This window comes from Ranitomeya variabilis, chromosome 1 (assembly GCF_051348905.1).
Source record: "Ranitomeya variabilis isolate aRanVar5 chromosome 1, aRanVar5.hap1, whole genome shotgun sequence".
Classification (NCBI taxonomy): Eukaryota; Metazoa; Chordata; class Amphibia; order Anura; family Dendrobatidae; genus Ranitomeya; species Ranitomeya variabilis.
In genome coordinates this window covers 1,065,178,658-1,065,192,158 of record NC_135232.1, presented here as the reverse complement: position 1 = coordinate 1,065,192,158, position 13,501 = coordinate 1,065,178,658, and the positions used below count along the sequence as shown (strand labels likewise).

Genomic DNA, 13,501 nt, shown 5'->3' with positions numbered 1-13,501 from the left:
GTTTGACTCTCACCATTCTCAGTCAAAGCGTAGAACCAGGCGCGATTGTTCATTCCCACAGCGACATGGTAAGGGCCCACCGCCACAAAATTGGGCTCCACTTCAACCGAAACGGTGATTGGCAGCTCCTAAGTAACGAGCAGATTAAACATTGGGCGTCACATGAGGAAAAGCGGCAGCAAGCGGCTGAAGAGACGACACTTCATTCATTGGGGGGAGGAGGAAGAACGTGCAATTGTTTTGTTGCTCTGTATGAATTGTATAAATCGGGCATCAGTAAGTTGTTCAAGTTTAAAACAATTAAAAAAAAAACTGACAGACCCCTCCGAACAGAATAAAGTGTGAACAGGTGCATAATATACAAACAAGAGCATACAGCAGAAGGCGGCATGACAAGTATAAATATATACACATTAGACTTATGACATTTCATCTGATTACTGCTATATGGAATATACCTGTAAAAATGAAGATAGTTAGCGCATAAATTGGCCAATTCATGAGAGCCCATAAGCCACGACAAGGCATCCATCTATGCTGGGTCCCTACCTAATATCCTGCCATTCCTGTGCTATAACCCTACAGATTTAAAGGGCAGGTAGTACGCAGAATTAATCAAAAACAGATATCAGGATTACTGATGAGTGAACATGATTAGATAAGGTGTTATCTGAGCATGCTCACGTGCTAACAGAGCATCTTTGGCGTGCTCGAAAAATATGTTCGAGTCCCCGCGGATGCATGTCTCACAGCTGTTAGGCGGTCACAACACATGGAGGGATTGCCTGTTTTCTTAGATAATCCCTCCTATGTGTTGCAGCTGTCTAACAGCCACGAGACATGCATACGCGGGGACTGAAACATATTTTTCGAGCACACCAAAGACACTCTGTTAGCACATGAGCATGCTCAGATAACACCTTATCCCAGCACGTGCGCTCATCACTAATCAGGGCCCTTTTCTGACTCTGCACTCCTCCCATTAGCCTAAGGCTATTTTTGATTGGATCCTACCTGCCCTTTAAATCCGTAGACTACCCATTCAACTCATTGTGCGACTTTCACAGATGTGAGCATTATCACTTATCCAGTGGAAGGGTAAGAACTGCGTTAGGTTGGAATACACCTTTAAACCACACTCCATGTTTTGCACAATATAAAGAAAGTAAAACGTTTCTTTACCCCTTCCACCAGATTGCCCACGGTGACCTCCAGCAGGGACGTGAGATGGGCGATCTTGGTGCCGCTCGTATCTCCGAGGATGGGGAGTTTGGTTAAGAAGACATTGAGCGAGCCTCGCTGGGTGGATACAGCCAACAACTGACCATCGTCTGTCCAAGAAAGTTTATCTAACCCTAGAAAAGAAAGAAATACGCTCAGGAGATACCTGACGAGACCTACAGACAAGCCGTGTGGCCAGAAATGACAGCAAGAGACCACGCTGCCTTTTAATGTACAATTCATCGATTGCGAGGTTTTTTGTTAAAGAAATAGCGAAACATTTGCCAAATAGTTCTCCAATCCCTCCCTGGAATGATTACATGTGGAATGGAATTTTTTGACAACTTTTCCAACATTTTAGTGGAATCTGCGACTTTGTTCTAAAAAGTCTCAAAACAACTTAAAAACAAAAATTGAAGAGCAGTTTTGATTTTACACAAATTCATGAAGACCGTGAGCCATTTTCAAGAACCTGGCGCAAAAAAACCGTTAACCAACTGTCCGACCTGATGCCAGTGTACGGGCACGGGGTGTCACACGTCAGCCATTGATTCCTATTATACAAATATACTTTATGATTTTACTGTTCCTTTCTGCATAGAAAACTGTAGTACACTCTGCTTTCCTAAAAAGTAAGAATAAAAGGTATGCCAGGCACATTGCAGCCTAGCATGGTACACATGATACTTTTTGGGATTACCATCTCGCTAGGGTTTCATCAATATACAATTAAAGGGGTAGTCCAACTCTAATAGTGACTCTTATACTACACATCCGCCTACGTTAATTACTAAACCAAAGACTTCCAATCTTTCCCAATGATGATTCGTTTGAGACTCCCCAGCACGCACTCAGGATTCTCATACGGAGCGTCATCTGGGGGCAGGGGCTGCATCTTTTTGTCCCTCAAATTAATCAATATTGGGGGCGGCACTGTGGTCACTCCCCAAAGTTGAGTGATGCCTTGTAACGGGACATTATCAGACATGTCCTTTATCAGAGGCCGGGTTGTGTCTTTTCTACTGAGCATGAATAAACTCCGGGACATGCTCAGTGAGCGCCTCTGAAGCCAAGACATGTACACGACCTTCAGAGACACACTGAGCATGACTGGAAGCTCAGAAGATGGCTTCCGGCCATGCTCAGTGAGCGCCTCTGAAGCCAAGACGTGTACACAACCTTCAGAGACACACTGAGCATGACTGGAAGTTCAGAAGATGGCTTCCGGCCATGCTCAGTGAACGCCTCTGAAGCCAAGACGTGTACACGACCTTTAGAGACGCACTGAGCATGACTGGAAGCTCAGAAGATGGCGTCTGGTCATGCTCAGTGAGCGCCTCTGAAGCCAAGACGTATACAAGACCTTCAGAGACGCACTGAGCATGACTGGAGGCTCAGAAGATGGCGTCTGGTCATGCTCAGTGAGCGCCTCTGAAGCCAAGACGTGTACAAGACCTTCAGAGACGCACTGAGCATTACTGGAAGCTCGGAAGATGGCTTCTGGTCAGGCTCAGTGAGCGCCTCTGAAGCCAAGACATGTACACGACCTTCAGAGACACACTGAGCATGACCGGAAGTTCAGAAGATGGCTTCTGGTCAGGCTCAGTGAGCGCCTCTGAAGCCAAGACATGTACACGACCTTCAGAGACACACTGAGCATGACCGGAAGTTCAGAAGATGGCTTCTGGTCAGGCTCAGTGAGCGCCTCTGAAGCCAAGACGTGTACACGACCTTCAAAGACACACTGAGCATGACTGCAAGCTCAGAAGATGGCGTCTGGTCATGCTCAGTGAGCGCCTCTGAAGCCAAGACGTGTACACGACCTTCAAAGACACACTGAGCATGACTGCAAGCTCAGAAGATGGCGTCTGGTCATGCTCAGTGAGCGCCTCTGAAGCCAAGATGTGTACACGACCTTCAGAGACGCACTGAGCATGACTGGAGGCTCAGAAGATGGCGTCTGGTCATGCTCAGTGAACGCCTCTGAAGCCAAGACATGTACATGACCTTCAGAGACACACTGAGCATGACCAGAAGTTCAGAAGATGGCTTCTGGTCAGGCTCAGTGAGCGCCTCTGAAGCCAAGACATGTACATGACCTTCAGAGACGCACTGAGCATGACTGGAAGTTCAGAAGATGGCGTCTGGTCATGCTCAGTGAGCGCCTCTGAAGCCAAGACGTGTACACGACCTTCAGAGACGCACTGCGCATGACTGGAAGCTCAGAAGATGGCTTCCGGCCATGCTCAGTGAGCGCCTCTGAAGCCAAGACATGTACATGACCTTCAGAGACGCACTGAGCATGACTGGAAGTTCAGAAGATGGCGTCTGGTCAGGCTCAGTGAGCGCCTCTGAAGCCAAGACATGTACACGACCTTCAGAGACACACTGAGCATGACCGGAAGTTCAGAAGATGGCTTCTGGTCAGGCTCAGTGAGCGCCTCTGAAGCCAAGACGTGTACACGACCTTCAAAGACACACTGAGCATGACTGCAAGCTCAGAAGATGGCGTCTGGTCATGCTCAGTGAGCGCCTCTGAAGCCAAGACGTGTACACGACCTTCAGAGACGCACTGAGCATGACTGGAGGCTCAGAAGATGGCGTCTGGTCATGCTCAGTGAACGCCTCTGAAGCCAAGACATGTACATGACCTTCAGAGACACACTGAGCATGACCAGAAGTTCAGAAGATGGCTTCTGGTCAGGCTCAGTGAGCGCCTCTGAAGCCAAGACATGTACATGACCTTCAGAGACGCACTGAGCATGACTGGAAGTTCAGAAGATGGCGTCTGCTCATGCTCAGTGAGCGCCTCTGAAGCCAAGACGTGTACACGACCTTCAGAGACGCACTGCGCATGACTGGAAGCTCAGAAGATGGCTTCCGGCCATGCTCAGTGAGCGCCTCTGAAGCCAAGACATGTACATGACCTTCAGAGACGCACTGAGCATGACTGGAAGTTCAGAAGATGGCGTCTGGTCATGCTCAGTGAGCGCCTCTGAAGCCAAGACATGTACACGACCTTCAGAGATGCACTGAGCATGACTGGAAGCTCAGAAGATGGCTTCCGGTCATGCTCAGTGAGCGCCTCTGAAGCCAAGATGTGTACGCGACCTTCAGAGACGCACTGAGCATGACTGGAAGCTCAGAAGATGGCTTCTGGTCAGGCTCAGTGAGTGCATCTGAAGCCAAGACGTGTACACGACCTTCAGAGACACACTGAGCATGACTGGAGGCTCAGAAGATGGCGTCTGGTCATGCTCAGTGAGCGCATCTGAAGCCAAGACATGTACATGACCTTCAGAGACGCACTGCACATGACTGGAGGCTCAGAAGATGGCATCTGGTCATGCTCAGTGAGCGCATCTGAAGCCAAGACGTGTACATGACCTTCAGAGACGCACTGCGCATGACTGGAAGCTCAGAAGATGGCTTCTGGTCAGGCTCAGTGAGCGCCTTTGAAGCCAAGACATGTACACGACCTTCAGAGACGCACTGAGCATGACTGGAAGCTCAGAAGATGGCTTCCGGTCAACCAATTCAACCAAAAAACAAGTAACAAACAGACATGTTAAAAACAGCAATGATGAATAAGTACAGGGGCTTCTCACGAAATTAGAATATCATCAAAAAGTTTATTTATTTCAGTTCTTCAATAAAAAACGTGAAACTCGTATATTATATAGAGTCATTACAGAGTGATCTATTTCACATGTTACCTTTAGTTTCATCATCCAGGGTAATGATGGCGTACATTTCTTTTAACTCCGTCAGGTCATGGATTTTTATGCTGCAATATAAAATGAATATTAGCAGGACGCACAGGTCTGGAAATAACATGATTTATGGCAGGTGCTGTGCGATGGTGAAACGCAAGAATCGCGAATGATTATGTAGGTGACATACAAAATTGTGGGGAACAGTAAGTGATTCCTACAGGCTCTGACCTGTTGTCACCACAGGACGCGGCTTTGTTCAGGGACTGTGAAATAGCGATGCTTGTCAGGTTATCCTTGTGGTTGCTCGCCTGGAAGAGCTCCTGACCGATCTCACTCATGTGTGTGGAAATCACCACAAAGAATCCCAGAGAGAAGCCAATCATGATGTATCCGTCACCATACCTGTCCAAAGAAGATGTCCACAACATGAAAATTAGAGATCGGAGAAGTGGTAGTACTGTGTAGCACCAAAGGGAATCTTCCGGTAAGATCAACCGCCCAATAAATGGGTTTGAAGGTCTTTGAAATATAAATCCTTAGACACCTTTATTTGTTTTATCTGTGGCTGCATTCCCGAGTATTTAGCATTTTTATGAAGTGCTCTGGGTGTGACAGAGCACATGCCAGGCCTCTGCCTCCCGAAGTTGCTTCCCAGAACCAGCTAATTTAGCTCGATTGATAGCTCACAGTGCGATGTAGGGCGCCAGGCATGGAATACAGACAGTAAGCTACCAGTCAAGGTAAAGGGGATGGCGCTGGATGGGAAAATAACCTCAGGAGGCAGAGGATAGTAAAATACAGCACTATTAGGACACACAATCCTCAGTCTTCAATATGAAATAACATATTAGGACAGAGGCAGATATCACATCTTCTGACGCGTTAAATGGTCCTTAGTCATAACAAGTCACTGCTCTATGACTTAGTAGGCTCATCAGTGATCTGAAACGCGCCAACCCTGATATTTATAAAAAAAAATGTCTACAATTGAGGAAGTTTTTCCTTATGAAGCAAACTTAAGTGGTCGTCCCACAAACAACATTTGAATTAATAGATCTTAGAATAAAATATTGGTAGAGGTAGGTAGAGGCGCCTTCAGTTCTCAGTCACACCCAGAGCACTTAATGCCTCATTTGCATATGAATGAAAATGCCAATTACTTGGGTATGCAGCAACAGATGAAAGATATAAAGGTGTCGATGGATTTACATTTCAAATACCTGCATCCTCATATATGGAGTGAGGAGGGGTTGCTCTTGCTGACAGATTCCCTTTAATAATTGCTCCTTGCATCTACATAGCACCACGCCTTTAAAAACTAACAAACACTGGTATGATTAATGTCTGACTGTGGAAATAAACCAATAAGCCATAATATAAGGATAAATCTTCCCAACCACCAGTGAAAATAATTATTTCTGCAATTTACTTAATCTGCATCTACGGACGTCAGCCCACCATGTTTGTCTCTAATATTAAAGGGGCTATCCCATGAATCCATTTCATCGCAAAGTCCCATAATGTGGCTAACACCGTTTTCACAGGGTTTGTTTTTTGTTTTGTTTTTTACTTCCATAACCCCTTGGTGCTGCTGCTAACCTGCTGGGGTAGAGTCTAGACAGAATCAGTCATCATCTCCCTCTGGCAGCTGACAATATATTCCCTTGTAACTTCTCAGCCAGACTGCCATGTTAGTGCACAGATTCTGCTCCAACCCTGACAAGCTGGAGAGAAAGATATTTCTACTGGAGGAGACCCACTAACCATGTGCGTCCAGCAGCACTCAGCGCAGAACACTTTGAACACTAGGTGGCGCTAAACTAATATCTTCTAACTGGATCATTTTATTATCAGTGTGTAAATGCCAAAAATGTCATTTTTCTGTTTGCATCAAAACGCTAAAAATACATTCTGATAATATCCAACTCTCATGTCATGTTATAAGATGCCTAATATCATTATGCGACCTTCTATTACATGAACGGTCTTCTGTCTCATTTATTGAGGGAGGTTTCTACAACCTTTTTTTTTTTTCACTTTTTCAAGATTTGGGGAGATTAATGTTCTTTTCACATTTACATTGTGGTTCCAGATTCTAACAAACAAACACAAGACAGTCATAGATCCATCATACGACAGACAGTAGCGGCATTCCAAAAATCAAATATAATATTGGACATTTACGGAGACCAATCATGAGCATTAAAAAGTCTGTATTCATACATCAAATGATTATTTATGATTCTGGACTGCCCGGGATCTCTTACCACCGATGGGACACTATGGAGCCGTAGCGCGGCTGGAAGGCCAGTTCTATCGGGTTATCCGGGTCATTCAGGTTGAATAGAAACAAGGTTTTCTTTCCCACCACACCACTTACCTAAAGAACGAACATTACATGATGTGAGGGATCTAGAAACATACAATGACTGCTGCACAAAAAAAGGTCAATTTCATGCAAATTTTAAAAGGCTTTGTCATGTTCTGTGTTCTTGAGCGCAGCACTCCCCTGCCTCCTGCTTGCTAGGGCAGTGGTGCACTCTTGATGACTGACGGGTCGAACCAGCAGCATTGAGGCACCACTGGTCTGATGTGAGCGCTCCCCGAGGCTGCAAGCAGATGCTACATCGGAGGAACACAGGGACAGTGAGGCTGGTCAGATCCTATCATCCTGACGGCTTCAGAGCAGCGCTGACAAACTCTACAGTAAAGAGCTTGCGCAGGTCTCTTCATCGGAGCTATATGAAGCAGGATGTAACTGTTGAATTGTTACCTTAAGGCAACAGATTACCTGTATAAATACATCTCATCATATATACCTACTACCCGAACTGCTCCCTTAACAGGTAGGAGTAATTCAGCTAATAGGAGAGAGCACTAAGTAATGGGAAATCAACGGACCCCTCCCCCCACCAATTGTATAAATGGTGATAACTATACAACAGCCCATAACAGGCGCTCAGACAAGGTATCTGCATATTACGGTGCTTTCTCCGGGAGACGCCCGCTCATCTGTCTTCATCACGGAGAACTGAATGTCGCTTGGCTCCAACCGCACGGAGGTCTGCACAGCAAAAACAGAAAGGTTATTAATATGTTATAACTGAACTGGTGGTAAAGTATCATCTTATGATTAATGGATGATATTGGGGCTGAAGGTAAAGTTTTGCTATTCTGTCTGAATCCCAAATGGCTCATAGCGTCCTTTGTATATCTGATGTATAAATCTATGCTGTATGCCTGAAGACGGTTTTCCACTCACGGTATATTGATAAACTATCAATAGGATATGGCAATAATATCAGATTGTTGGGGGCCTGACACCCAGCACACCCACCGCTCAACTCTTATCTGCTCCACCCGCGGCGGGATGTAAACACTATGAATGAAGTTGCAAAGTGTGCGGAATAAGAATATACGTTACTGTATGGGGGCTGGGATAAGACACCACTCCATATATCCGATCCAAAAATGGAGTCCGGCACTCCATTCAATGTGCAGCGGTCGCTGCTGGCAGTGCCCCACAACTCCCTATCAAAAGCTGTTCTGAAACACCATAATATGCAAACATTGAATATATGAAACTAGAACTGCATTAACGCTATAGGAAATATATTAAAAAAATGAAGGTACTTAGCGCACAAATTGGCCAATACATTAGAGCCCATCAGCCACGGCAAGGCGTACCGCTTTGATGGGACCCTAACCATACTGTATACGCCTCTCATGGGCTGAAAACCTACAATTTTAAGGGTAGGCTCTAATTTAAAATGCCTCAAGCTAATCAAATCAAATAACAAATGATCATTGGGGGTACCAAGTGTCAGACCCCCACCAATCTGATATAAATTTATCCTATGAATAGGTTATTACCGTAGTATGTTGTGACCTGACAACACCTTTAGGATTCCAGAGAAGTGCACACCCTGTGTCCAGACATGTCCCTATGTACATTGAGAAGAGACTATAAGTGGAAGTTCGGATGCGGAGCGTTTGCAATTCGCCGTCCCCAGGAATGTGTTCCCAAGCAAGTCAGAGTCAGAAGTGTGGCATGAATCAGCATTTTGATGACTGGAACATATTTCGGATATTTGTGACTTACTTGTCGGATGGTGTCTCCTTCCTGATTACTGATGGTAATCATTTTATCTTCACCTCCAAGAGCCAGCAAATTCTGAGAGCTCCAGCAACCGCAAGTGATGCGTCTGGTGTGCTTCCCTGCAGAAAGGTATCATTCATATGTAAAGGGCCAAGGAATACAATGGCGCTATAATAATAAATGACAATAATAACTACAAGATTACTTCCCACTGAGCGCAATCTCCCGGCAGAAAGACACATAACAGTCATGTGAAGATTCCAAGTGAGGACATAAAAAAAGAGAATTATTCGCTGATTGGTGCCCAAAAAGATCTGGTTATGGATACTTTATCTATCTACATATTCAACCTAATACAGCAATGCACCCGGAAAACAGCCCCTTAGAGGTCCTACTTGGTAGTCCACTGGCCGAGAGGAATCATCAGACACTATACATAGTACTTTTAAGACAAAACCAGTGTACTACCTATAGCTGAGGACTTGAGAGCCAAAATTGTTGAAAAATATCAACAATCTCAAGGTTACAAGTCCATCTCCAGAGATCTTGATGTTCCTTTGTGTGCAACATAAGTTTACAACCCATGGCTCTGTCGCTAAATCTCCCTGGATGTGGACGGCAGAGAAGAATTGATGAAAGGTTGCAATGCATTATAGGCCGGATGGTGGATAGGCAGGCCCAATCAAGTTCCAAAGAAATTCCAGCTGCCCTGCAGGCTCAGGGTGTATCAGTGTCAGCGCAACCTATCCGTCGATAGTTAAATTAAACACTATGACAGGAGACCCAGGAGGACCCAACTGCTGACACAAAAACAAAAAAGTTAGACTGCAGTTTGTCAAAATGTACGTGAGTAAGCCAAAATCCTTCTGTGAAAGAGTCTTGTGGACAGATGAGTCCAAGATAGAGCTTTCTGGTAAATCACATTATTCTACTGTTTACCAAAAATGGAATGAGGATTACAAAGAACAGAACACAGTACCTACAGTCAAATGTGGTGGAGGCTCAAAGATGTTTTAGTGTTGTTTTGTTGCCATTGGACTAAGTACCATTACTGTGCGAAAGGCATCATGAAATCTGAATATTACTACAGAATTTTGGGTTGCAATCTAATGCCTAATGTCAGAAAGCTGGGTTTACGTCCTAGGTCATGGGTCTTCCAGCAGGACAATGACCCCATACTTCAATAAGCACCCAGAAATGGATGGAAACAAAGCGCTGGAGAGTTCTGAAGTGGCAGTAATGAGTGCAGATCTAAATCCCATCAAACACATGAGAACAATTTAATCCTTATTTTTCAAGACTTCTGCCCTTCACCCTGCCATGCTGGATATCAGCTCCTGGGCCAAATCCTGACTGATGACCGCCCATTCTGTTCTAATCAGTGCTGGGAGATTTTTGCAATTTCTATATTTTGTTTGTCCTCCCTCTTTTTGAGGATTGACTACAGGTTCTCTGGGGAATTTTCTGACCATGGACCCAAAGTGTCAATCTTTTGTTCACTGAGCCACTTAGTTATCCTTTTTGCCTTGTGACACGGTCTCCATCATGCTGGTAAAAGTTTTTTGGTGGGTTTGTTAATAAATAAGTTATATATACCTTATGAAAAATACAAACCATCCTGGAAAATAGCAAACCCTCATACAACTATGTTGCCAAAAAAATCATAGCTCCTGAAAAGGGACAATAAAAAGTGATAAAACTAAAATGGTTTGTCATAAAGGCCAAATCTGGCTATGACGCCAGCGAGTTCATCACATTTAGACCAATATTTGCATATGTTACAAACATAATCCTAAAGGAGATCCTTTTTGGTAGCTTACCTAGGACTGGCACTTTTCTAGATGTTTGTAGATTATAGACCAGCAGGTTTCCTTTCGATGTCCCCACCGCGAGCAATGAACTTGTCTTAGACCAGAGCAGGAAAGACATCTGATCTCTAACATAAAATACAAAATATAATAATCATTGAAACTATAAAAACTAATGATCCTGATCACGTCATGCTTTTATCCGCATCTTATTCAGGGAGAACCTTCCAAATCCTGTACATAACCTTGTATGGCCTTAGGCTGGGTTTAAACCTCTTTCACATATTTAGTCGCGTTCCACAGAATAAACCAGTGCAGTGTGCAGGGCAAAAAAGAACAATAAATGGACACAACAAGATAAGATTGTAAGCAATAAGCCCTACAGGTTACCTATGCCTTGTAATATGTTAATGCCAGTGTAAATTGGGAAAGATGTAAAGGGGGTAACACAGGCATCTTGATGCACGTTTCGCCTACACTGGGCTTCATCAGGTGTGGTCAACTTAAAAAGAGGTTGTTTTTTTACAGAATCGGTGCACTGCCAACATGACAGCTGGCTCTATCGAACCGGAGCAAAAGCACATGACATGCATGATTGGCGTGATGACGTCTCCATCCCAACAAGTTAGGTAATGCAAAGCATAAAAACTTTACTTTTATTTTTTTTTTTTTTAACATAGATTTTATGTTTTTTTGCAAAGCCTTGTGCACAATGTAATTTTTAATAAAAATTAAACAAATATTGGAATTTTAAAGACACCAACAGCCTTTTCTTTGCAATATGCTTTAAGTATTGGCTATATTACAAATGTAGCCAGCCTGTTACCCCGCTCGAGTGGGTGGAACATTTCTAGCCGGTTTGTGCAACTTTTCTTCATCCAGCCAAATTATCGTTCTTCCCCTATGACCAGACTACCCTACGGCCTACAGTCTACCCTACGGCCTACAGACTACCCTACAGCCTACAGACTACCCTACGGCCTACAGACTACCCTACGGCCTACAGTCTACCCTACGGCCTACAGACTACCCTACAGCCTACAGACTACCCTACGGCCTACAGACTACCCTACGGTCTACAGTCTACCCTACGGTCTACAGACTACCCTACGGCCTACAGACTACCCTACGGCCTACAGACTACCCTACGGCCTACAGACTACCCTACGGCCTACAGTCTACCCTACGGTCTACAGACTACCCTACGGCCTACAGACTACCCTACGGTCTACAGACTACCCTACGGTCTACAGTCTACCCTACGGTCTACAGACTACCCTACGGTCTACAGACTACCCTACGGTCTACAGACTACCCTACAGCCTACAGTCTACCCTACGGTCTACAGTCTACCCTACGGTCTACAGACTACCCTACGGTCTACAGACTACCCTATGGCCTACAGTCTACCCTACCGTCTACAGACTAACCTACGGTCTTCAGACTCCTTTATGGCCTACAGACTACCCTACGGCCTACAGTCTACCCTTCAGTCTACCCTACGGCCTACAGTCTACCCTACTGTGTACAGACTACCCTACGGCCTTCAGTATACCCTACGGTCTACAGACTACCCTACGTCCTACAGACTACCCTACGACATACAGACTACCCTACGACCTACAGACTACCCTACGGCCTACAGACTACCCTATGGCCTACAGACTACCCTACGGCATACAGTCTAGCCCACGGCCAATAGACTACCCCACGACCTACAGACTACCCTACGGCCTACAGACTACCCTACAGCATACAGACTACCCTACGGTCGGTTCAGACAACAGTATGTATAATTGTCCATTTTACATGTAATAACAACTTCCATATGTTTATTTGTTTTTTACACGGACAATTTAAAGAAAATAGTAAAAAAATAAATACAGTTTTCCATGAAATTAGTTACAATGGATCTGTTAAAAACTTCAGCCTATTTGGATGGTGTCCGTATGGCATGTGTTTTTTTTTAATGCACCCACTGAGTTTAAAAGGGGAGAATCTGATCCGGAAGACAGATGTGTAAAGATGCTCATGAGAACTTCTCCACTGACTTGCATTGGTCCATGAGCTGGCTGGCATGGGGGTAAAATACGCTTGTCTGAACAAGCCCTATGTCAAGTATTGAATGTCCTGTGAAAATATCCCTAGTGAAACCAGGGCAACATACTGCGGGAAAAAAAATGGCCGCAGGTCGGAGGATGCCACCTTACCTCATGCCACTGTCTAACTGGCTGGTTTTACAAGTATTAGGGTCCCACATGTAGATGGAACTTGATTTCTCAGCAACAATGGCCAGAGCGTTGCCATCTTTGTCCCAGTCCATAGAATAACACGCGCTATAAAAAAGAAAAAAAATATAAGAATAAAATTATTAAAATATTACAATTAAAGATACTAAAATTATTACATATTAAAAGAAAACAAAAAAAAATCTGCACAACTACAAAGTATTCGGTTACATAGCGTCACTCACCCTGGTAGGTTAATTTCATCCTTCTTCTGGCCATGGCGGTCATAGATTTTAACAGTGTGGTCCGCTCTGCGGGAACACAAGGGGGAATGTGACATTTTAGTTGTAATGTAGTTATAAGAACTAATCACACAACAGCGTTTCTGGAATATCACAATGTGGATCCGCTGATACTATAGGAAGAAGG

The 13,501-nt window shown here is 44.6% G+C and overlaps 1 protein-coding gene across 2 annotated transcripts in view; it reads right to left on the bottom strand.

Moving 5' to 3' along the window:
- WDR19 (WD repeat domain 19) overlaps positions 1–13,501 on the bottom strand; it is an 84,902-nt gene that overhangs the window by 51,158 nt on the left and 20,243 nt on the right. For both annotated transcript variants that reach the window (XR_013220067.1, XM_077279891.1), the window contains exons 3-12: positions 13,318–13,383; positions 13,055–13,180; positions 10,857–10,972; positions 9,040–9,155; positions 7,921–8,001; positions 7,205–7,317; positions 5,166–5,339; positions 4,938–5,008; positions 1,183–1,355; positions 14–128 (exon numbers count right to left, since the gene is read on the bottom strand). Coding sequence is in view for 1 of the 2 variants with exons in the window: in XM_077279891.1 (XP_077136006.1) it covers positions 14–128; positions 1,183–1,355; positions 4,938–5,008; positions 5,166–5,339; positions 7,205–7,317; positions 7,921–8,001; positions 9,040–9,155; positions 10,857–10,972; positions 13,055–13,180; positions 13,318–13,383 (1,151 nt within the window). In the remaining variant the exon portion in view is untranslated. The remainder of the gene's footprint in view (positions 1–13; positions 129–1,182; positions 1,356–4,937; positions 5,009–5,165; positions 5,340–7,204; positions 7,318–7,920; positions 8,002–9,039; positions 9,156–10,856; positions 10,973–13,054; positions 13,181–13,317; positions 13,384–13,501) is intronic.